The 26,365-nt window shown below is 45.8% G+C and overlaps 1 protein-coding gene across 1 annotated transcript in view; it reads left to right on the plus strand.

The window, feature by feature from the left end:
* Positions 1 to 26,151, plus strand: part of LOC120061443 (CTTNBP2 N-terminal-like protein) — a 33,944-nt gene extending 7,793 nt beyond the window's left edge. The window contains exons 3-5 of the mRNA XM_039011253.1: positions 19,349 to 19,585; positions 20,949 to 21,056; positions 23,449 to 26,151. Coding sequence (XP_038867181.1) covers positions 19,349 to 19,585; positions 20,949 to 21,056; positions 23,449 to 24,831 — 1,728 coding nt within the window. The 3' untranslated portion in view covers positions 24,832 to 26,151. The remainder of the gene's footprint in view (positions 1 to 19,348; positions 19,586 to 20,948; positions 21,057 to 23,448) is intronic.
* The last annotated feature ends 214 nt before the right edge of the window (positions 26,152 to 26,365 follow it).

The raw sequence follows: 26,365 nt of genomic DNA on the forward strand, positions 1-26,365 counted from the left end.
ATGACAGATCATCAGTCTTTGAACTATGGGCTTGGAGAGGCACTTCTCACTATCTTACCTGTTAGTTTGTGGCCTCTCTCTCTCTCTCTCTCTCTCTCCCTCTCTGCCCCTCTGTCTGTTCATGTCTGTCACTATCCTGCCATGATCATGATAGCACCAAACAACGTCTTAACACATGGAACACACCTTCATGAGTCATCTAAGTTGAAAGCACTACCAGCTAGTTTGCCAGGGCTGGTGTGTGGGCAGTCGCCATAAACCTATCTCACAGTACATTATGCTCCTTTGAAAAAAAACTCTTATGTCCTCTTTTTGTCTCTTCTTGACAGGTTGCACATCCGTTGTTAACTTGCTGACCCTACGATGAAGACTAAGACAGTGATTGTGCAAGTAATTCTGTAGCTAGCAAATATTCTTGGCTTCAAAACATTCACTATCAGTTTTTCACACAACCAGAACTACCTAGCGTTAGCTAGTTAGATAAAACCTTGCACAGATAAATAGGGCTGCTGATAAAAATTGCAACATTGACATGTCTAATATCCATATCGCAAGAGATCCATATCGCAACATTTTGAAATGCCACTCAGCCGCATATAACATCCACTTTTATAGTTCTACTCAGTTTCGAATGCTTCCCACATCCCCACCCCGTCACTCAAACAGCGCAGATCCATTCACTTTAAGTCTGCATACTGTTCTGTTAGGTGAAATGCTGTCAACAGATTGTTACAAACAAGAACCATGCTGCTTTCCACTTTGCATCTGAATTTAAATCCTTCTATTTCTATAGTTCCAACAGTTCACCCAAGTGTTTTTATACATATTGCAAGTCAAATCGCAATGAAAATATTTGGTTAAAAAAAAATCACAATATGTTTATTCACAAATTTTGTTTATTCACATTCATACACTTGTTCCTGGAAAGACCATGTCATGTGAACCTTATTTACTGCATTGTTTATGTGAACATATGTTTCCCATGCCAATAAAGCCCTTTGAATTAAACTGAATTGAGAGCCGGGGAGAGAGAGAGAGAGGGGGGAAAGAGAAGGGAGAGAGGGACTTATTAGAGAACACGTGTTAAACTAATTCCACGGAAGGCAGAATGTCTGTCTGTTTTTGCTCCTCCCCTGTACTTGATTGATGATTAGTAAGGAAGGAACTCCCCTCACCGGTTGTCTAGGTCTTAATAAAACCATTTTTTAAACAGCAGACAATAGAATAAGTTTGACACCCCTGGTCTAGAGTGATTACAATCCAGCTGCAGTGTGGAGAGACACTGTGTCTTGCTCTCCCTGTGTAGTGACTGTGTAGTAGTGCGGGCTTAGTCATGCAGGCCACATACTGGAAGGATGAAGGATCCACTGTTTGTCGTTCTGGACCACTGCTTTGGCCATTAAACCGGGTTGCGTATTGTTCTAAATGTTGTGGTTTCCAACCCACCATACCCTCCAAGTTCACTTTTGTTTCTCAGCTGATGTAATTTCCTGTAGTCCTAAAACACAGCATCTATTTTTACCCTCTGACATTCTTCACAGGCCTCGTAAACAATGAGAACTAGACTAGTCTGTAATGTTCTGATAAGATTACATGCTGTACGTTTCTTTTCTAATATGGACGGTTTTATTAGGAAGTTCATAACACAACATCAAAACTATGACCTAATAGAGAATGCCTTCAAACAGACAGCAGGTGGGAAATCTGGTTCAACCAGGCATTAACATAGCATTGACCTAATCAGTCATCTAAATTGATGACCATGATAAGTTGATCAGCTGAATCGATGACCATGATAAGTTGATCAGCTGAATCGATGACCATGATAAGTTGATCAGCTGAATCAATGACCATGATAAGTTGATCAGCTGAATCAATGACCATGATAAGTTGATCAGCTGAATTAATGACCATGATAAGTTGATCAGCTGAATCGATGACCATGATAAGTTGATCAGCTGAATCAATGACCATGATAAGTTGATCAGCTGAATCGATGACCATGATAAGCTGATCAGCTGAACTGATGACCATGATAAGTTGATCAGCTGAATCGATGACCATGATAAGCTGATCAGCTGAACTGATGACCATGATAAGTTGATCAGCTGAATCGATGACCATGATAAGCTGATAAGCTGAATTGATGACCATGATAAGCTGATCAGCTGAATTGATGACCATGATAAGTTGATCAGCTGAATCAATGACCATGATAAGTTGATCAGCTGAATCGATGACCATGATAAGCTCATAAGCTGAATTGATGACCATGATAAACTGATCAGCTGAATTGATGACCATGATAAGTTGATCAGCTGAATCGAGTGTGTTAGTGATGGGCTGGAATGAAATTCTGTGCACGTAGTGGCCATCAGTACCAGCGTTGCCCATTCTTGCAAAAGAACATCCACTATGTCCAAAGCCTTATCCATCTTCCATGACTACATGATTTAGATATAGATTTTATTGGGATTCTCATTAGCCGACGCCAATGGTGACAGCTAGTCTTACTGGGGTCCGAAATATAACGAAAAACTCATTACAGACAAAATACTTTACAATTGACGTACATTTAAAAACATGAACATACACATTACAGACTTACACACATATATTACTACATATGCCTTAACGAAGTTTACTAGGTCAGGTAGGGGAGAGGCGTTGGCAGGTGTTGTTTCATTGTTTTTTGAAAGATAATTTGGCTGTTTGCATGAGTAATTTTAAATGGAAAGTATTCAGAAAGTATTCAGACCCCTTGACTTTTTCCAAATGTTGTTACGTTACAGGCTTATTCTAAAATTGATTAAATACATTTTTTATTTTTCCTTATCAATCTACTCACAATACCCCATAATGACAAAGTAAAAACAGTTTTTAATACATTTTTGCAAATGTGTTAAAAATACAAAACTGAAATACCACATTTATATCAGTATTCAGACCCTTTACTCAGTACTTTGTTGAAGTACCTTTGGCAAAGATTACAGCCTTGAGTCTTCTTGGGTATGACGCTACAAGCTTGGCACACCGGTATTTGTGGAGTTTCTCCAATTCCTCTCTGCAGATCCTCTCAAGCTCTGTCAGGTTGAATGGGGAGCGTTTGATCAGTTTCAAGTCTGAGCTCTAGGTGGGCCACTCAAGGACATTCAGAGACTTGTCCCGAAGCCACTCCTGTGTTTTCTTGGCTGTGTGCTTAGGGTCGTTGTCCTGTTGGAAGATGAACCTTTGCCCCAGTCTGGGGTCCTGAGCGCTCTGGAGCAGGTTTTCATCAAGGATCTCTCTGTACTTTGCTCTGTTCATCTTTGCCTCGATCCCGACTAGTCTCCCAGTCCAAGCCGCTGAAAAATAGCCCCCAGCATGATGCTGCCACCACCATACTTCACCGTAGGGATGGTGCCAGGTTTCCTCCAGACGTGACACTTGGCATTCAGGCTAAAGAGTTCAATCTTGGTTTCATCAGACCAGAGAATCTTGTTTTTCATGGTCTGAGATACTTTAGTTGTCTTTTGGCAAACTCCAAGCGGGCTGTCATGTTCCTTTTACTGAGGAGTGGCTTCCGTCTGGCCACTCTATCATAAAGGCCTGATTGCTGGAGTGCTGCAGAGAATGGTTGTCCTTCTGGAATATTCTCCCATCTCCAGAAAGGAACTCTAGAGTTCTGTCAGAGTGACCATCAGGTTCTTGGTCACCTCCCTGACCAAGGCCCTTCTCGCCCGATTGCTCAGTTTGGGCGGGTGGCCAGCTCTAGGAAGAGTCTAACTTCTTCCATTTAAGAACGGAGGCCACTGTGTTCTTGGGGACCTTCAATGCTGCTGACATGTTTTGGTACCCTTCCCCAGATCTGTGCCTCGACACAATCCTGTCTCGGAGCTCTACGAACAATTCCTTCGACCTCATGGCTTGGTTTTTGCTCTGACATACACTGTGAACTGTGGGACATTATATATAGACAGGTGCCTTTCCAAATCCAATTAATAGAATTTACCACAAGTGGACTCCAATCAAGTTGTAGAAACATCTTAAGGATGATCAATGGGAACAGGATGCACCTGAGCTTAATTTCAAGTCTCATAGCTAATGGTATGAATACTTATATAAATATGGTATTTCTGTTTTTTATTTTTGATACATTTGCAAAAATTTCTAAAAGCCTGTTTTCACATGACGGGGTATTGTGTGTAGATCGCTGAGGATTTTTTTTTTTATAATCCATTTTAGAATAAGGCTGTATCGTAACAAAATGTAGAAAAAGTCAAGGGGTCTGAAAAGTTTACGAAGGCACTGTAATTCTGTGCTTTGTCTTGAATTCGTTTTGGATTTAGGTACTGTGAAGAGACCCCTGGTGGCATGTCTGGTTGAGTAAGTGTGTCTGTCAGAGCTATATGTAAGTTTATTATTCAGACAATGTGGAATTTTTAACACAATAATATATTTTTAAAAAGTAAGAATTAATGCAATCAATCTCTACTCTAGTTTATTACTGGCCACCCATTCCAAAACGGACTGCAACTCTTTGTTTAGGGTTGCAGTAATTTCACTAGCTGTGCTAGCTGACGTGTATAATGTTAAATCATCAGCGTACATAGACACACAGGCTTTATTAATGCTAGAGGTAAATCATTAGTTACAACAGAGAACAGTAGGGCCAAGAGAGCTGCTTTGTTGAATCCGCCAGCTACTGATTCAACTCCCTGAAGGCTGATGGGTAAAAACTCCTTGACCTGAATCTGTTAAGACGACATCAAAGTCCCTGATGTTATTGTAATGCCAATGTAGGAGTGCACAGTCACACACATATGCACAAATGTGCACAAACTTACACACACACACATACACACACACATACAGTATATATACACACACACACACACACACATATATATAACAAAACCACAAAGCCATGCATTCAGGTGTGGTAGCATTGTATGACAGGTATTTAGGTCAGGTTTGAGAAAGTGTTTGTGTAATGGTTCATGTGTTTCTCGTCCTGTCTGTTGTGACACTGGCCAAGCAGAAACAGGTCTGCACAGTGAAGACTGCCTGCATGACCAGAGATTGTGTATATAATATGATATTGTATTGAATAGGCCTGTAGGTATTGTGTTTGGTGTGTAGATTAATATTGTACTATCTAAAGTGTGGTGACAGGGTGGGTGGATATTTACACTGTTAGGATAAACCGGTGATTGAGGAGGTGGACAAACGACACTCAGAGCCAAAACAACAGCCTGATTAAGATTAGAACAATCACTACCTTATCAGACCTTAGAGGGATTGGCTCTGTGTGTGTGTGTGTGTGTGTGTGTGTGTGTGTGTGTGTGTGTGTGTGTGTGTGTGTGTGTGTGTGTGTGTGTGTGTGCGGATGGGTGGGAGGGTGGGTGGGTTTTTGGGTGTGCGGCGGGTGGGTGCATTGGTTGGCCTGCTGGCTGGTTGGATGGGTTTTTGGTTGGCTGGTTGGTTGGGTGGGTTTTTGGTTGGCTGGTTGGTTGGGTGGGTTTTTGGGTGTGCGGCGGGTGGGTGCATTGGTTGGCTGGCTGGCTGGCTGGTTGGCTGGCTGGCTGGCTGGCTAGCTGGCTGGCTGGTTGGTTGGTTGGGTGGGTTTTTGGTTGGCTGGTTGGCTGGCTCCATTCTGTCCAGCTTTAAGCCCTGCAGGCATGTGCTTGTGCCAGTGTTCTGAGTTTTAGGTGGGGCTTATCAACTCACAAGGGAGCATCCAGAGAGGTTAACAGTTAGCTAGGGTCTGTTGGGCGGTGTTGTAAACATAACATGTGAAACGGGAACAGTTTCCGTCTACACATTCCTCTCTCTCTGTGCCGGAGACATTGTGATAGTTAAACATTAGTGTATTAGAGATGGAGGCATTGTGATAGTTAAACATTAGTGTATTAGAGATGGAGGCATTGTGATAGTTAAACATTAGTGTATTAGAGATGGAGGCATTGTGATAGTTAAACATTAGTGTATTAGAGATGGAGGCATTGTGATAGTTAAACATTAGTGTATTAGAGATGGATACATGGTGCTAGTTAAACATTAGTGTATTAGAGATGGAGGCATTGTGATAGTTAAACATTACTGTATTAGAGATGGAGACATGGTGATAGTTAAACATTAGTTTATTAGAGATGAAGACATGGTGATAGTTAAACATTAGTGTATTAGAGATGGAGACATGGTGCTAGTTAAACATTACTGTATTATAGATGGAGACATGGTGATAGTTAAACATTAGTGTATTGTAGATGGAGACATGGTGCTAGTTAAACATTAGTGTATTAGAGATGGAGACATGGTGCTAGTTCAACATTAGTGTATTGTAGATGGAGACATGGTGCTAGTTAAACATTAGTTTATTAGAGATGGAGACATGGTGCTAGTTAAACATTAGTGTATTAGAGATGGAGACATGGTGATAGTTAAACATTAGTGTATTAGAGATGGAGACATGGTGCTAGTTAAACATTAGTGTATTGTAGATGGAGACATGGTGCTAGTTAAACATTAGTGTATTAGAGATGGAGACATGGTGCTAGTTCAACATTAGTGTATTGTAGATGGAGACATGGTGCTAGTTAAACATTAGTTTATTAGAGATGGAGACATGGTGCTAGTTAAACATTAGTGTATTAGAGATGGAGACATGGTGATAGTTAAACATTAGTGTATTAGAGATGGAGACATGGTGATAGTTAAACATTAGTGTATTGTAGATGGAGACATGGTGATAGTTAAACATTAGTGTATTGTAGATGGAGACATGGTGCTAGTTAAACATTAGTGTATTAGAGATGTAGACATGATGATAGTTAAACATTAGTGTATTAGAGATGGAGACATGGTGATAGTTAAACATTACTGTATTAGAGATGGAGACATGGTGCTAGTTAAACATTAGTGTATTAGAGATGGAGACATGGTGATAGTTAAACATTAGTGTATTAGAGATGGATACATGGTGATAGTTAAACATTAGTGTATTAGAGATGGAGACATGGTGCTAGTTAAACATTAGTGTATTGTAGATGGAGACATGGTGCTAGTTAAACATTAGTTTATTAGAGATGGAGACATGGTGCTAGTTAAACATTAGTGTATTAGAGATGGAGACATGGTGATAGTTAAACATTAGTGTATTAGAGATGGAGACATGGTGCTAGTTAAACATTAGTGTATTGTAGATGGAGACATGGTGCTAGTTAAACATTAGTGTATTGTAGATGGAGACATGGTGCTAGTTAAACATTAGTGTATTAGAGATGGAGACATGGTGATAGTTAAACATTAGTGTATTAGAGATGGAGACATGGTGCTAGTTAAACATTAGTGTATTAGAGATGGAGACATGGTGCTAGTTAAACATTAGTGTATTAGAGATGGAGACATGGTGCTAGTTAAACATTAGTGTATTAGAGATGGAGACATGATGCTAGTTAAACATTAGTGTATTAGAGATGGAGACTTGATGCCAGTTAAACATTAGTGTATTAGAGATGGAGACATGGTGATAGTTAAACATTAGTGTATTGTAGATGGAGACATGGTGATAGTTAAACATTACTTTACATGTTTGGCTGCAGTGGAAGCCCCATAAACTGAAGCTTTGTTTATTGTCTATTCTCTTATCTCTATGTGTGTGGGGGAGTGAACAGTGGAGGACAATTCTAACACATGTAATTTCACAGACACACACACACACACAACAGTCAATCACACAAACAAGCACACACAGACACGTACACTCACTGCTCTGAATGCAAGACACATGTTTGTAGAGTCCCTGTCACGGCCCATGCTGCAGGTGTGTAAGGACGTCTAGCTGTTGTGTCACATTCTGCTGCTGTGTTGTCATTGGCTGTGACAGTACTTTGCTTTGTGTTGGTGTAGTGTTCTTAATGATTCCCCGGTTTTCACTTGAACCCAAAACCTCAGGAGGAAGTCCCCTGAATGGTGTAGGTGACTTCCAAACACACACACACACACCACCAACCCCACTGTGTTCTGAAACTGAAGCTTTTCCACACCGAGGAAGCTGCATCTGTTTTAGAGATCAGGTTGCATTTCCCTTTAGCCCACATGGAACCAGAGTACTCCTGCAGCTCAATCAGAAGAATAGTTCTCATTAGATTACGTTCCATACTATCCTGGCCAGTACATACATCATGCATTAGTGTGTCCACATAGACATGTAGATAGACTGTGTTGGGAGTTGATGGTATTTTGCAGATGTTTCCCTAGCAACAGTCACAGGTTGGGGAGAGGACTGTGTTAATGACCTGACTTGAGTTCAGGTATGGAAAACATGTAGCATTCCGCATCAGAGCTGGCAGCACCGTGCAAGAATGGAATTCTGGGAGGATTGACATGAAATGACCTAGACTAGTTGGGCGCGACAGGGGCGTGTTTCTGGGAGGATTGACATGAAATGACCTAGACTAGTTGGGCGCGACAGGGGGGTGTTTCTGGGAGGATTGACATGAAATGACCTAGACTAGTTGGGCGCGACAGGGGCGTGTTTCTGGGAGGATTGACATGAAATGACCTAGACTAGTTGGGCGCGACAGGGGGGTGTTTCTGGGAGGATTGACATGAAATGACCTAGACTAGTTGGGCGCGACAGGGGGGTGCTGATGATGTCATCAATAGTAGGGATGCAGGCAGCGCTGGATAAAGTTGGTTTAAAGACGCACATATTTATGCGACGTCCTCTTTTCTCCTCAGTCACAGAACTAGGCCACAACTGATCAAACCAGGGAGTAGGACTGTTCAGGGCAGGCTGTCTGACTCAGAGACAGAGGGACTGAAGGGGTGGAAGAGAGGAGAGATGCCTGCCTAGACTAGCAGGGGACTGGGGATCTATGCCTTCCAGTGAATGTGACTGGAAGTCTACACTGCCTGGAGTTAGTAAAATGGGGCATGCTTGGCCTCAGCAAGTAGAGGGGATGTGAATCTAATGCAGAGTAACTGGTGAGGGGGATATTTCCTTTCTCCTGCAGAGTAACTGGTGAGGGGGATGTTTCTCTTCTCCTGCAGAGTAACTGGTGAGGGGGACGTTTCTCTTCTCCTGCAGAGTAACTGGTGAGGGGGATGTTTCTCTTCTCCTGCAGAGTAACTGGTGAGGGGGATGTTTCTCTTCTCCTGCAGAGTAACTGGTGAGGGGGATGTTTCTCTTCTGCATAGTAACTGCTCTCTGTCATCTTTCTCTCTCCCTCCCCTCTCTTTCTCTCTCTCCCATTGTCGCTCTAATGTCGCTCAACCTTTTCACCTGTTACAGCAATAGTTTGCCACCTACTATCATCTCTACAGACATTTGGGAATTTCTGTGGATCTCCTAGATATCTTGGCTGAGGGTTAGCTCTATGGGGAGGCTTTCCTATTTAATATGCCTGGTCCTGGGGCTTTGAGTGTCTTTGTGTTCCGCCGAAAAGCTGATTATTTCACTAGGGCTGCTCGCTTTTCCCAGAACCCCCTGCAAAGCCAGTGGATCGGCCACTCCTCCTTGAGGTTCCATACTGGAGACGTTACCACAAAAACCTCACGTACAGTCACACAGGCATGTGTGTAGAGACACTCACACACACACATGCACAATGCCCTCAGTCAGTAGCCATTCTCTGAGAGGGACAGAGGAGAATAGACTGAGGAGAATATAGACTGTATTCCTGTAACAGGAGACTGTACTGCCTGTACAGAGCCATAATGGTACCCATGCCAGCTGCTGAGCGAATTGGGTGACAGTCATTGTGAAAAAACTGGATTCCGAAACTGGATTCCGCGGCTCCTGACAGCATGGAGGATGTGTTGTTATGTCTCAAGGCTCAACTGATTTACTGAGGGGATTTACTAGGTGTAAACCATTGGGGACAGACTCACAGTTGTCATTAGGCAGGGCAGAGTAGAGAAGAATAGTAAGTGGATGGTTGAGCCATAGACAATATAACAATTATGTCTTAACCATCCTCTAACTATTCTGCTCCACACTGACTGATGAGAACTGACGACTGTGGTGTTCCATATCTATGGGTTGAGCCTTGTAGGGTAATAGCAAACTGTGCCCTTTCATAGAGGGCTGCATGGCCTGTCATTACTCTGCTAATCAACCCTCAGAGTCTGTGGGAACCCAGCCTCTCTACTATCCCTCCTCTCTGTTCCCACACACACAGTACCATGCCCAAGGCTAGACCCTCACACACACACATACCGACACATACACATACATACATACATATACACACACATACACACACATACATACATATACACACACATACACATACATACATACATATACACACACACACACACACACACACACACACACACACACACACACACACACACACACACACACACACACACACACACACACACACACACACACACACACACACAATAAGAGGGGATTGAGGTATTGAGACAGTGTCTTTGTGTGCGTCCTGTAATCTCGTGCTGAAAGGGTCACATTCTTTGTTTATGCGGTAAGGGAAGAGGCCTCAGATACAGCCTCTCTAGTGGTGCCCTGAGGGGGGTGAGAGAGAGAGAGAGAGACAGACAGACAGACAGACAGACAGACAGACAGACAGACAGACAGACAGACAGACAGACAGACAGACAGACAGACAGACAGACAGACAGACAGACAGACAGACAGACAGACAGACAGACAGACAGACAGACAGACAGACAGACAGACAGACAGACAGACAGACAGAGACCCACTTGTGGCCCTCTTTGTTACAGAGAGCTGCTAGTCCCAGCAGTAAAACAGGGAAGGGACTCAGCGGGTATTCTAATTTGGTATAGATGAGACCAAAATTAATCAAAACAGGAGCATTTTATATCTGGTTAGAAATTAATAGGGACATTATCTCAACAAAGTAAAATGTCCTCCTGTGTGCTACCTATATCCCCCAATAGAAACTCCATACTTTAATGACGTCAGCTTCTCCATCCTAGAGGGGGAGATCAACCATTTCCAGACCCAGGGACATGTACTAGTCTGTGGCAACCTAAATGCCAGAACTGGACAAGAATCAAAAAGAACATAAAACTTGACATCCCAATTAGAATCTGGCTAAAAATACTTCAATCAGTTCTAGAACCCATTTCCCTCTATGGTTGTGAGGTCTGGGGTCCACTAACCAACCAAGAATTCCCAAAATGGGACAAACACATTATTGAGAGACTGCATGCAGAATTCAGCAAAAACACACTACCGGTCAAAAGTTTTAGAACACCTACTCATTCAAAGGTTTTTCTTTATTTTTACTATTTTCTACATTGTAGAATAATAGTGAAGACATCAAAACTATGAAATAACACATATGGAATCATGTAGTAACCAAAAAAGTGTTAAACAAATCAAAATATATTTAATATTTAAGATTCTTTATATAGCCACACTTTACCTTGATGACAGCTTTGGACACTCTTGTCACGTGCGCCTAATACAACAGGTGTAGACCTTACAGTGAAATGCTTACTTACAAGCCCTAACCAACAATGCATTTTTTAAAGTAGAAAATAGGTATTACATTTTACATTTACATTTTAGTCATTTAGCAGACGCTCTTATCCAGAGCGACTTACAGTAGAGTGCATACATTTTATTACATTTTACATACTGAGACAAGGATATCCCTACCGGCCAAACCCTCCCTAACCCAGACGACGCTATGCCAATTGTGCGTCGCCCCACGGACCTCCCGGTTGCGGCCGGCTGCTACAGAGCCTGGGCGCGAACCCAGCCCAGCCTGGGCGCGAACCCAGAGACTCTGGTGGCGCAGCTAGCACTGCGATGCAGTGCCCTAGACCACTGCGCCACCCGGGAGGGTATTAGGTAAACAATAGATATGTAAAGAAATTTAAAAAAAGTAAAAAGTAAAATGACAGTGAAAATAACAGTTGCGAGGCTCTATACAGGTGGTACTGGTACAGAGTCAATGTGGAGGCTATATACAGGTGGTACTGGTACAGAGTCAATGTGGAGGCTATATACAGGTGGTACTGGTACAGAGTCAATGTGGAGGCTATATACAGGTGGTACTGGTACAGAGTCAATGTGGAGGCTATATACAGGTGGTATCGGTACAGAGTCAATGTGGAGGCTCTATACAGGTGGTATCGGTACAGAGTCAATGTGGAGGCTATATACAGGTGGTATCGGTACAGAGTCAATGTGGAGGCTATATACAGGGGGTACTGGTACAGAGTCAATGTGGAGGCTATATACAGGGGGTACTGGTACAGAGTCAATGTGGAGGCTATATACAGGTGGTACTGGCACAGAGTCAATGTGGAGGCTATATACAGGTGGTACCGGTACAGAGTCAATGTGGAGGCTATATACAGGTGGTACCAGCACAGAGTCAATGTGGAGGCTATATACAGGTGGTACTGGCACAGAATCAATGTGGAGGCTATATACAGGTGGTACTGGTACAGAGTCAATGTGGAGGCTATATACAGGGGGTACCGGTACAGAGTCAATGTGGAGGCTATATACAGGGGGTACTGGTACAGAGTCAATGTGGAGGCTCTATACAGGTGGTATCGGTACAGAGTCAATGTGGAGGCTCTATACAGGTGGTACCGGTACAGAATCAATGTGGAGGCTATATACAGGTGGTACCGGTACAGAATCAATGTGGAGGCTATATACAGGTGGTACCGGTACAGAGTCAATGTGGAGGCTATATACAGGTGGTACCGGTACAGAATCAATGTGGAGGCTATATACAGGTGGTATCGGTACAGAGTCAATGTGGAGGCTCTATACAGGTGGTACCGGTACAGAGTCAATATGGAGGCTATATACAGGTGGTACCGGTACAGAATCAATGTGGAGGCTATATACAGGTGGTACCGGTACAGAGTCAATGTGGAGGCTATATACAGGTGGTACTGGCACAGAGTCAATGTGGAGGCTATATACAAGTGGTACTGGTACAGAGTCAATGTGGAGGCTATATACAGGTGGTACTGGCACAGAGTCAATGTGGAGGCTATATACAGGTGGTACTGGTACAGAGTCAATGTGGAGGCTCTATACAGGTGGTATTGGTACAGAGTCAATGTGGAGGCTATATACAGGTGGTACTGGTACAGAGTCAATGTGGAGGCTATATACAGGTGGTACTGGTACAGAGTCAATGTGGAGGCTATATACAGGTGGTATCGGTACAGAGTCAATGTGGAGGTGTTACGTTCGTCGTTAGAATGAGACCAAGGTGCAGCGTGGTGGCGTACATTTTCCTTTAATTTAAATGTTCCACAAAAAAAAACAATAAACAACTCAACGAACGTAAAGCTAGGAGTGCAAACACATGCAACACAAACAGACACGATCCCACAACAGAAAGTGGGAAAAAGGGCTGCCTAAGTATGATCCTCAATCAGAGACAACGATAGACGATAGCCTCTGATTGGGAACCATACTCGGCCAAAATCAAAGAAGAATGCCCACCCCAAATCACACCCTGTCCTAACCAAATAGAGAAATAAAACGTCTCTCTAAGATCAGGGCGTGACAGTACCCCCCCAAAGGTGCCGACCGCAAACCTGAACCTATAGGGGAGGGTCCGGGTGGGCATCTACCCTCGGTGGCGGCTCCGGTTCGGGACGTAGCCCCCGCTCCCTACGCTGATCCCTTCGCTTCTGTGGAACCGTCCCGTGGATTGTCGCCGGAGACTCCGGACCGTGAATTGTTGCCGGAGGAACCGGACCGTGGATCATCGCCGGAGGCTCTGAACTGGGAACCACCGTCGGTGGCTCCGGACTGCAGATCGTCGCCGGAGGCTCCGGACTGGGGACCGCCGCTGGAGGCTCCGGACTGTGGACCGCCGCTGGAGTCTCCGGATGGAGGACCGTCGCTGGAGGCTTTGGACTGGGGACCGTCGCTGGAGGCTCCGTTCCCTGGATTTCACTGCAGGCTCCGGGCCATGAATCATCACTGGAGGCTTCGGGCCATGGATCATCACTGGAGGCTTCGTGCCATGGATTATCACTGGAGGCTCCGTGCCATGGATCATCACTACAGGCTCCGGGCCATGGATCATCACTGGAGGCTTCGTGCCATGGATCATCACTACAGGCTCCGGGAAATGGATCATCACTGGAGGCTCCGGAACATGGATCATCACTGGAGGCTTCGTGCCATGGATTATCACTGGAGGCTCCGGGCCATGGATTATCACTGGAGGCTTCGTGCCATGGATCATCACTACAGGCTCCGGGCCATGGATCATCACTGGAGGCTTTGTGCCATGGATCATCACTAGAGGCTTCGTACGTGGAGCCGGAACAGGTCACACCGTACTAAGGAGACGTACTGGAGGCCTGGTGCGTGGAGCTGCCACAGGGCTTACCAGGCTGGGGAGACATACTGGAGGCCTGGTACGTGGAACCGGAATAGGTCTCACCGGACTGGGGAGATGCACTGGAAGCCTGGTGCGTGGAACAGGCACCGGATACACTGGGCCGTGGAGGCGCACTGGAGGTCTCAAGCGTAGAGCTGGCACAACCCGTCCTGGCTGGATGCCCACTTCCGCCCGGCAAATGTGGGGCGCTGGCAGAGAGCGCACCGGCCTGTGAATGCTCACTGGAGACACCGTGCGCATCACCGCATAACACGGTGCCTGACCAGTCACATGCTCTCCACAGTAAGCACGGTGAGTTGGCTCAGGTCTAAACCCTGACACCGCCAATCTCCCCGTGTGCCACCCCCAAACATTTTTTGGGGGGCTGCCTCTCGTGCTTGCCTTGTTGGTATAACTCCTCGTAACGTCGCCGTTCCGCTTTCGCTGCCTCTATCTCCTCCTTCGAACGGCGATACTCCCCGGCCCTTGTCCAGGGTCCTGCTCCCTCCAGGATTTCCTCCCAGGTCCAGTCCTCCTGACCACGCTGCTTGGTCCGTTGGTGGTGGGATCTTCTGTTACGTCCGTCGTTAGAATGAGACCAAGGTGCAGCGTGGTAGGCGTACATTTTCCTTTAATTTAAATGTTCCACCAAAACAAACTATAAACAACTCAACGAACGTAAAGCTAGGAGTGCAAACACATGCAACACAAAAAGACACGATCCCACAACAGAAAGTGGGAAAAAGAGCTGCCTAAGTATGATCCCCAATCAGAGACAACGACAGACAGCTGCCTCTGATTGGGAACCATACTCAGCCAAAAACAAAGAAATAGACAACATAGAATGCCCACCCCAAATCACACCCTGACCTAACCAAATAGAGAAATAAAACGTCTCTCTAAGGTCAGGGCGTGACAGGGCCTTCCTCTGACACCGCCTGGTGTAGATGTCCTGGATGGCAGCAGCTTAGCCCCAGTGATGTACTGGGCCGTACGCATTAACCTCTGTAGTGCCTTGCGGTCGGAGGCCGAGCAGTTGCCGGCAGTGATGCGACCAGTCAGGATGCTCTCGATGGTGCAGCTGTAGAACATTTTGAGGATCTGAAGACCCATGCCAAATCTTTTCAGTCTCCTGAGGGGGAATATGTTTTGTCGTGCCCTCTTCACGACTGTCTTGGTGTGTTTGGACCATTCTAGTTTGTTGTTGATGTGGACACCAAGGAACTTGAAGCTCTCAACTCGCTCAAGAAAAGAGCCGTTAAATTCTGCAACCACCTAAGAGGAAGCAATTCCCGAACCTTCCATAACAAAGCCATCACCTATAGAGAGATGAACCTGGAGAAGAGTCCCCTAAGCCAGCTGGTTCTGGGACTCTGTTCACAAACACCAACAGACCCCACAGAGTCCCAGGACAACAACACAATTAGACCCAACCAAATTCTGAAAAAGCAAAAAGATAACTATTTGTCACACTGGAAAGAATCAACCAAAAAACTGAGCAAATTGGAATGCTATCTGGCCCTAAACAGAGAGTACACAGTGGCTAAATACCTGACCACTGTGACTGACCCCAAATTAAAGGAAAGCTTTGACTATGTACAGACTCAGTGACTATAGCCTTGCTATTGAGAGAGGTCGCCATAGGCAGAGAGAGAAGGCAGGCTATGTGCACACTGCCCACAAAATGAGGTGGAAACTGAGCTGCACTTCCTAACCTCCTGCCCAATGTATGACCATATTAGAAACACATATTTCCCTCAGATCACACAGATCCACAAAGAATTTGAAAACCTCCAACATTGATAAACTCCCATATCTGTTAGGCAAAATATCACAATGTGCAATCCGGGTAGCAAGATTTGTGAACCGTTGCCATGAGGAAAGGGCAACCAGTGAAGAACAAATGACATTGTAAATACCCTCAATATGTATCTGTTTATTTGTCTTCCCCCACTATTCGTACTACTAATATTTGCATATTGCTAAAACACTGTACATAGCTGATAATATAACAATTGACATGTCTTTATCTTTCTGAAACCTTTTTGAGTGCAATGTCTACTGTTCATTTCTAGTCGTTTTTAGTTGATGTTGTTAAATTTGATTCTTCTAGGCCTCCCGGGTGGTGCAGTGGTCTCCCGGGTGGCGCAGTGCCACCAGAGACTCTGGGTTCGAGCCCAGGCTCTGTTGCAGCCGGCCGCGACCGGGAGGTCCATGGGGCGACGCACAATTGGCCTAGCGTTGTCCGGGTTAGGGAGGGTATGGCCGGTAGGGATATCCTTGTCTCATCATGCACTAGTGACTCCTGTGGCAGGCTGGGCACAGTGCACGCTGACCAGGTTGCTAGGTGTATGGTGTTTCCTCTGACACATTGGTGCGGTTGGATGTGTGCTGTGTTAAGAAGCAGTGTGGCTTGATTGGGTTGTGTTTCAGAGGACGCATGTCTCTCCCGAGCCTGTACAGGAGTTGTAACGATGAGACAAGACAGTAACTACTAACAATTGGATACCATGAAATTGGGGGGTAAAAAAAATATATGTATATACTGTATATTACATTTGTGTATATTTCATTACCTTTTTTATTTTTTTAAATTTTATTTAACCTTTATTTAACAAGGCAAGTCAGTTAAGAACAAATTATTATTCACAATGACGGCCTACCCCTGGCCAATCCCAGACGACACTGGGCCGATTGTGCGCCGCCCTATGGGACTCCCAATCACGGCCGGATGTGATACAGCCGTTACATTGCTTTGGCAATGAGAGAGAGAGAGAGAGAGAGAGAGGGAGAGAGATCACTGTGAAACAGTGATGTAGCAGGAGAGGAATGCACTGCCAGGAGTGAGGTGTGTGCGTGCATGTGTGTGTTGAGAAGTGGAATGGTAGCTAGAGTGGCCCTGGCGGCATGTGTAATTCTCAGTGGCATGTTGTTACATCTCTGACACATCCATCTCTCTCTCTGTCTGATATCTCTCTCTCTCTCTGCTCTCTCTGGTCCGCAGGGCAGAAGGCTGTAGACTAAGCACAGGTCTAGGATCAGCTCGTAACGTTCCCAAAATTCCCAGGTTTTCCAGAAATCCTGGTTGGAAGATTCCTGGAAACCAGAGGGAATAATCAGGAAATCCAGAGTCCTTCAACCAGGATTTCTGGAAAATCTGGGAATTTTGGAAAAATTACCGCAATTTTGCAACCCTAGCTCAAAGAGGACAACGGATGGGAGATTAGTGGAATAGTCAATCATATGGTCCCATTTTTACTAGGGCTGGGAATTGCCAGGGACCTGACAATACGATATTATCACAATACTTAGGTGCCGAAACAATATGTATTGCAATTTTCACGATTCTCACGATTCTATATGTACTGCAATTCGATATTGTAATCTGATGTTACAAAAGTATTGCTCACCATATGTCTTCTGCAGGCAGACGAGAGAGCATGAGAAATAAAAATGCTGAAAACATATTGGCTCACTATTTTTTTTACATCTACAAGGAAAAAATACAGGTGTTTTGGCACAACCAACTAGCGCTTTAAAAAATGTTCTAATGGATACTTGGAGTCAAATATCGATTTAATATTGTACTAAAATAATATTATGATGTAACTGTATACATTTTCCCCCCCCATCACACATTTTTACTGTTGTGTGTTTGGGATTGAGAAGTCTTGCAGCAAACACACGGGCAAACACACAGACTTCAGCTGGTTCAGCAGTGTGTGTGTGTATGGTGTGTGTGTGTGTGTGTGTGTGTGTGTGTGTGTGTGTGTGTGTGTGTGTGTGTGTGTGTGTGTGTGTGTGTGTGTGTGTGTGTGTGTGTGTGTGTGTGTGTGTGTGTGTGTGTGTGTGTGTGTGTGTGTGTGTGTGTGGGTGGGTGGGTGGGTGGGTGGGTGGGTGGGTGGGTGGGTGGGTGGGTGTGTTTGTAACAATACTCTCTCGCACTGTCCCTCACCCCGTCTTTCCCCTGGGAGGGGTTAACATCTGCCCCTTGTGGGGGTGTATGGACTGCCGCACCCCTTTTGTGTTGGGGTGGGAGGGGCGGGCGGGCCATCTGTTAATGCCCACACTCAAAGAACACTTGAAATGGTTGAGGTATTGTTGTGTTGTGGGACAGGCCTGTTACAATATGTGTCTGTGTATATCCAGCATTAAGTGAGTGGTGTATGTAGCAGTGTGTCCGAGTTGTTTCAATCATTGTACTGTATGCGCACACGTACGTACGTGAAATCACAGTGGTGCCGTGTGTGTTATTCTTGGCAGTAGTAGTGGTGGGGACCATGCTATCTCCTTTCCACACTATGTTTCCTGTTCAGACATGCACTCTCACAAAGGGGTGGAGTACTTCATAATGTAGCTGAGTCAGCTTTTCACACTTTAACTTTTTGTCCTCTTTAGCCCAGAGCTAGAAACATTAGGAGGTCCCATAGCCCTTGGCTAGGCTCTGCTCCATCTACTATTTATTTAACTAGGCAAGTCAGTTAAGAACACATTCTTATTTTCAATGACAGCCTAGGAACAGTGGGTTAACTGCCTTGTTCATGGGGAGAACAACAGATTTTTACCTTGACAGCTCGGGGATTTGATATAGCAACCTTTCGGTTACTAGCCCAACACTCTAACCACTAGGCTACCTGCCGCCCCTAAAGCCTAAAGCCTCCACTATCTCTAGCACAGCCCTGGGCCACCTGGCTCTGCTGGGAATACAGCACTGGGCCTGACTGTCTGCTCAGAGTAAAGAAAGGTCTACCTCAATGCTAACCAGACTGCATGCATACATACATTATGAAACATGTCCAGTCCACTGTGAATTGATATGCTGCTCTATACTGACTGTCTCATCCTGCGTGTGTATGTGTGTGTGTGTGTGTGTGTGTGTGTGTGTGTGTGTGTGTGTGTGTGTGTGTGTGTGTGTGTGTGTGTGTGTGTGTGTGTGTGTGTGTGTGTGTGTGTGTGTGTGTGTGTGTGTGTGTGTGTGTGTGTTCCAGGCCCAGCACAGGGACTCGTTCGTCCAGGAGCGCTATGGCCAGTATGACCTCAGTGACCCCTTCCTGGCCCTGCAGCGGGATAGCCAGACCATGGATGACTGGTCCCCTTCAGACCCCCAGGGCAGCGTGGTGGGGCCCAACCCTCTGGCTGTGCTGAAGCTGGTCATGGCCCACTGCAAAAGGATGCAGGAGAGGATGATGGGACAGCTGGCAGCCGCAGAGAGCAGACACAGGAGGGTAAGGGCGTTCTTACACACACCCCTCTCTCCCAGACCTGTGTGTGTGTGTGTGTGTGTGTGTGCGTGTGTGTGTGTGTGTGCGTGCGTGCGTGCGTGCGTGCGTGCGCGAGAGGATAATGCTGCCCAGCCCCAGTCTTTGTTCCCAGCTGTGGTTGGGTGCTGGAGCTGGCACTCAGGCTGACACAATGGGCCTGTTGTCTCTTCTCCAGATTTCCAACACACCGGACCAGGACAGGCATACTGTAGCCACACCCAGCCCAGAGAGAGAGAGAGAGATGGACCCACGTGTGGCCCTCTATGTTACAGAGAGCTAGTAGTCTACCGGGAGTAAGGGGGGGAGGGGGATACCCCACAGAGCCTCAGGACAGCAGCACAATTAGACCCAACCAAATCATGAGAAAACAAAAAGAGAATTACTTGACACATTGGAAAGAATTAACAGGAAAAAACGGAGCAAACTAGAATGCTATTTGGTTCTAAACAGAGAGTACACAGTGGCAGACTGTATTCTTTTGAAACTTTTGTGTGTGTAATGTTTACTGTTAATTTCTGATTGTTTATTTCACTTTTGTTTATTATCTATTTCACTTGCTTTAGCTATGTGGCCAATAAAGCCCTTTGAATTGAATTGAATTGAATTGAATTGAATTGAATTGAATTGAGAGAGAGAGAGAGAGAGAGAGAGAGAGAGAGAGAGAGAGAGAGAGAGAGAGAGAGAGAGAGAGAGAGAGAGAGAGAGAGAGAGGAGAGAGAGAGAGAGAGAGAGAGAGAGAGAGAGAGAGAGAGAGAGAGAGAGAGAGAGAGAGAGAGAGAGAGAGAGAGAGAGAGAGAGAGAGAGAGAGAGAGAGAGAGAGAGAGAGAGAGAGAGAGAGAGAGAGATTTTAATTGAATTGAGAGCGAGAGAAAGAAAGAGAGAGAGAAAAAAAGAGAGAGAGAAAGAAAGAGAGAGAGTGTTTACATTGATGGCAAATCCTTTGAAAGTATTGAGGAGGTTTGATTAATGGTGTTTTTCACTGGGTGAAAGTTGATATTAATGGTGTTTTGCACTGGGTGAAAGTTGATATTAATGGTGTTTTGCACTGGGTGAAAGTTGATATTAATGGTGTTTTGCACTGGGTGAAAGTTGATATTAATGGTGTTTTTCAATGGGTGAAAGTTGATATTAATGGTGTTTTTCAATGGGTGAAAGTTGATTGCATTGGTTTTGGAACCAGGCTGCCTCCCGGGTGTGAGCCAGGTACCCCGTTCAAAGCCCAAGGCCAAGTCGTCTCAAAACAAAGTGACGTAGCATAATTGAATCCGCCCACTGTGTTATTTTTGTGATCTGTGATCTGATTGGTCCTCCACTGTTTGATTGGCAGGTGATTGCAGATCTGGAGGAGGAGAAGCACCGACACGCACTAGAGTCGGCGCAGGATGATGATGTCACCGTCATGCTGGAGAAGGAGAGGGAGAAACTACTGCACCAGGTGTGTGTGTGTGTGTGTGTGTGTGTGTGTGTGTGTGTGTGTGTGTGTGTGTGTGTGTGTGTGTGTGTGTGTGTGTGTGTGTGTGTGTGTGTGTGTGTGTGTGTGTGTGTGTGTGTGTGTGTGTGTGTGTGTGTCTAAGACAAAACCAGAGTAAGAAGAGGGACTGTTGAACATCAGGCGAAGAATCTTTGACAGACAAGCACGTCTGTGTCTGTGAACACACTCTCCTCCCACCTCTCTCCCTCCTCTCCCTTCTCTGTGTCCCCCATGGCCCCCACACTACTAGCTGATTTAAGTCCCTGTGAGTAGCCTCAGTTCTCTCTGACTGGGGATCTATTGTGTATCTCAGTGGGGTTGAGGAGTCTAGGCCGACACACACACACAACACACACACACACAGGCTGGGCGGCTCCATAGGAAACAAGGAGGAAGAGGCTATTGTTCAGCTGACCGGCAGCCTGGGGCCCAGGAAAGCCTGAGATAATGACTGTCCCTGACCAATCAAGGTCATCACACACACACACACACACACACACACACACACACACACACACACACACACACACACACACACACACACACACACACACACAGCCTTACATAAATAGAGGCTTCCTGAGGGGTCCCTCTGTGTGTGTGTGTGTGTGTGTGTGTGTGTGTGTGTGTGTGTGTGTGTGTGTGTGTGTGTGTGTGTGTGTGTGTGTGTCTGTGTCTGTGTCTGTGTCTGTGTGTGTGTGTAACAGTACTGTGTTGATGTTTTCCTGCCTCTGTTTCTGTAGAATCTAGCAATGTTCCCAACAGGAGTTAACTTTTACATATTACACTCTAATGATTGATTCTGATATGAACATCACTTGAACAGCACATGGCACTTTCAGAACAGTTGTTTTGGGATGATCCAATTTGCGTTTTCTTTAAAAGCTTACCCTTACCCCTTTTTCAGTAGAAAAATACAGAAATATAAAGTAAAATATTTAATGTGGAATATAATGATGCAGGAGTACAGTCGTGGCCCAAAATTTTGAGAATGACACAAATATACATTTTCACAAAGTTTACTGGGGTAAAGTCATTTTCTCTGATGAATCCCCTTTCCGATTGTTTGGGGCATCTGGAAAAAAGCTTGTCCGGAGAAGACAAGGTGAGCGCTACCATCAGTCCTGTGTCATGCCAACAGTAAAGCATCCTGAGACCATTCATGTGTGGGGTTGCTTCTCAGCCAAGGGAGTGGGCCTAAGAACACAGCCATGAATAAAGAATGGTACCAACACATCCTGCGAGAGCAACTTCTCCCAACCATCCAGGAACAGTTTGGTGACGAACAATGCCTTTTCCAGCATGATGGAGCACCTTGCCATAAGGAAAAGTGATAACTAAGTGGCTCGGGGAACAAAACATCGATATTTTGGGTCCATGGCCAGGAAACTCCCCAGACCTTAATCCCATTGAGAACTTGTGGTCAATTTTCAAGAGGCGGGTGGACAAACAAAACCCCACAAATTCTGACAAACTCCAAGCATTGATTATGCAAGAATGGGCTGCCATCAGTCAGGATGTGGCCCAGAAGTTAATTGACAGCATCCCAGGGCGGATTGCAGAGGTCTTGAAAAAGAAGGGTCAACACTGCAAATATTGACTCTTTGCATCAACTTCATGTAATTGTCAATAAAAGCCTTTGACACTTATGAAATGCTTGTAATTATACTTCAGTATTCCATAATAACATCTGGCAAAAATATCTAAAGACACTGAAGCAGCAAACTTTGTGGAAATGAATATTTATGTCATTCTCAAAATGACTGTACTGCATGTGTATCTCACTCTGCAGTATTCGGGGTGGAGGTATATCTCCACTCTCCTAGACTCTGACACCTCCATGTGGTCAGACGAGAAAACTGCTCAAATATGTCACTCGTGTGCCTTACATTTTAGTCATTTAGCACAGTGTTTTACAACCGTGGTCCTCCAGTACCCCCAACAGTAATCGTTTTTATTGTAACCCATGACAAGCACACCTGGTTCAACTTGTCAACTAATCATCAAGCTTTCAATGAGTTGAGTAAAGTGTGTTTGTCCAGGGGTACAATGAAACTGTGTACTGTTGGGGGTACTGGAGAACCAGGGTTGGAAAACACTCATTTAGTAGACACTGTTATCCAGAGTGACGTACAGTTAATGCATTCATCTTAAGATACTGTAGCTAGCTAACAACATTTCACAGTCGTAGCAAGTACATTTGTCCACAAATAAAGAAGTTATCACCAAAGTCCGTGCTAATAGAAAAATACACCTACAGGTATGCATGCAGCAATTCCTTTCCTATCTGGGAAAAAATGTGCTAAGGGAAGTTGAAAGTTGAAATATCAACCTCTATCTCTCTGTGTGTTTCTAGTTGGAGGTGGAGCGTGCAGCAGTGCGTAGGCTGCAGAGGGAGCAGGAGAGGGCAGTAGGCCTGGCAGAGGATACTCTGTCCCAGCAGCAGCAGTTGTCCTCGGACCTAACCCTGGAGCTCCAGAGAACCACCAGCCAGGCCCTGGAGGAGGCCCAGAGAGTCAGCCAGCTCCGTCTGCAACTCCAGGAGGAGAGCTGTACTTCAGAGAGCCTGAGGGGGGCCCTGGAAGCGGAGAAGGGCAGAGCAGCGCAGCTTGAGGCCAGAGCAGAGAGCCAGCTGGCTGAGTTTGACACAGAGAGGGAACAGTTAAGAGCCAGGATCAGACGAGAAGAGGAGAGGAGCAAGGGGCTGGAGAGAGAAGTGGAGGAGCTGAGGAGGAGGTTGGAGGCAGCAGGAGAGGAAGGAATGGTTAGGAAGGCGCAGGAGACTGCGGTGAAGGAGGTGAAGGAGGTGAAACAGTCTCCTTCAAAGATAGCATCAGTGGCGGCGTCAGTGGCGGCGTCAGCGGCGGCGGTGTCCACCTCGAGCCAGACAGAGCCTGATGGGAAGGCAAGCGTCGACCCTAAAGTGACCCCTGTCTCAAAGGTCAACGGGCATCACCCTAACCCTCCGCGGGACACTGACCCCCCTCAGGAGGGCGGGGCTGTGGAGAACGGTGGGGTAGAGAGCGAGTCCGGAGCAAGTCTTCCCTCCCCTCTCCACCCTCACCCTCCTCACCCCCACTGCCAACCTCACCCTAACCTCTCCCCCTCCAGCACGGCCTCCTCCTCCCTCTCCTCCTCCCCCATCTCCTCCCCCACGCTGGCTAAGCGTCTGGTCAGCCCCGGTGGCTTCCACACGTCCTCCTACCAGGCTGGAGTCAACCAGCGCTTCCACGCCGCCAGGCATAAGTTCCAGGTGCAGGCTGAGCAGGAGCAGCTCCAGCAGGGTAGCACGGCTCCCCTCTCCCCCCGGGACCTGTCCCCTACCACCACCCCCATCCCTCCACCCTCAGAGAACAGCACGGCCAAGCAGCTAGCCCGAAACACCGTCACCCAGGTCCTGTCCCGTTTCACCAGCCAGCAGGCAGGGGCCAAGCTACCCCCACTGAACAGCTCTCCGTTTGGGACTGACTACCGGAGCCTGGCAGCCTCCCCTCCTGGGGGGAAAACCTCGCCTGGAGGACCCCTGTCCCCAGGTATACGCTCGCCCCTCACCCCTCGTTCCGAGCGGTGCTACCCGCCCCCCGTTCCTAAGAAACCGGGTATGAGCCCCTCTCCAGGCTCCCCCGACCCCCAAGTCGGGGCCAGCCTCTTCCCAGAGCTGACGGGGGGCTGTGGGCTAAGCAGCAGTGGGCAGGAGGGGGCTAAGGAGCCAGACCTGGTACTCTCCTCCGGTAGCTAACAGCTAAGGGCCACGGCAGCTAGAAACTGATCTAGGATCAGCATAGCCTTCCCAAATCCTTCCCATCTTTAACCATTAGGGAGAAAAAACAAAACGGACCTAGGATCAGTATCTGTGATCAGCTTTGTCTTATTCCCCAAGGAGCCAGTGCTGTCCTCCATCAGCTAGCAGCTAGCAGCGTATGGCCTTCCTCATTCCAGATACGCTAGTTTCTCTCTCCCATTTGACCTTGCTCACTCACCTTTAGGCCCGAGATTCAATCCGAGCGCTCTAGTCAACAATGCAGCTTTTAAAGGCAATGTTGCTGGGTTCAAATAGATCGCATTCAAGGTAAACGCTGCTGATGTTGGCTCAATCGGAAATTACCTCAGAGACAGTAAAGAAAGCAAGACATCTCACAGGATCATTTTTTCTGGTCGGGCGGGTGAGGCGAGCGAGCGGGCGAGGGGATAAGTAGACCAGAGCCAGCTGTTATTGGTTAGTTTTGCATTGAAAAAAATTGTCAAGGTTTCTGTCTGTGTAAGTGGGTGTTTCCTCTCTCACGTGACCATCTTTGAGCATGCTTTCCCGCGTGAACTTATGTGAGAAAGCAGGCTCACACAAGAGAGGGAACGCCCACTTAAACAGACAGGAACTTTTTTTTTAAATGTCAATGGTAAACGGCCTTTTTAAGACATTTTCATTATCCACCATCTTTGATTACCTTTAAATGTCAAGCGCTTTAATGTGGGTCCACCGCGGTCTGGATTGGATCCTGGCCTTAATCTCCTGGATGTCCTGCAGCAGGCAGAAAATGCTCTGCAACTGTCTACCTACCACTACTTATACCAACTCTGTAGGCCCTATTTTGACCACATATATTATCAGCTTAGTATCAAATGAAAGCTCAAACACTACCTAGCAAATTGTCTGAAACACTGTCTAGTTAACATGAAATCTATAATATACTGGGCGTTATTGGATTTGTAAGATTTATTTTATTTGGAATTTATGGATAGTTTTTTATTCTTTTGATATGTAATATATCTTTATACCTAGTTTATTGTATTCCATAGCCATGTTTAAAAGTGATGTTATTAATTATGCATTTAGTTATTCTAGGACATTAATTAATTAATCACTCAGTCCAAGTCCACTTTGCAGTCTCGTCCAATGAACTAATACAAAGGCTGCATGGAGAGGGGAGTCTTTACATGGCAAGAGGATTCAAATGTAATCTGTTGATTGCACATGTACAGTTGAAGTCAGAAGTTTACATACACCTTAGCCAAATGCATTTAAACTCAGTTTTTCACAATTCCTGACATTAATCGTTGTAAAAATTCCCTGTCTTAGGTCAGTTAGGATCACCACTTTATTTTAAGAATGTACAATGTCAGAATAATAGTAGAGAGAATGATTTATTTCAGCTTTTATTTATTTCATCACATTCCCAGTGGGTCAGAAGTTTACATACACTGAATTAGTATTTGGTAGCCTTGCCTTTAAATTGTTTAACTTGGGGCAAACGTTTCGGGTAGCCTTCCACAAGCTT

Source organism: Salvelinus namaycush, chromosome 16 (genome assembly GCF_016432855.1).
Source record: "Salvelinus namaycush isolate Seneca chromosome 16, SaNama_1.0, whole genome shotgun sequence".
In the NCBI taxonomy this organism is placed as follows: Eukaryota; Metazoa; Chordata; class Actinopteri; order Salmoniformes; family Salmonidae; genus Salvelinus; species Salvelinus namaycush.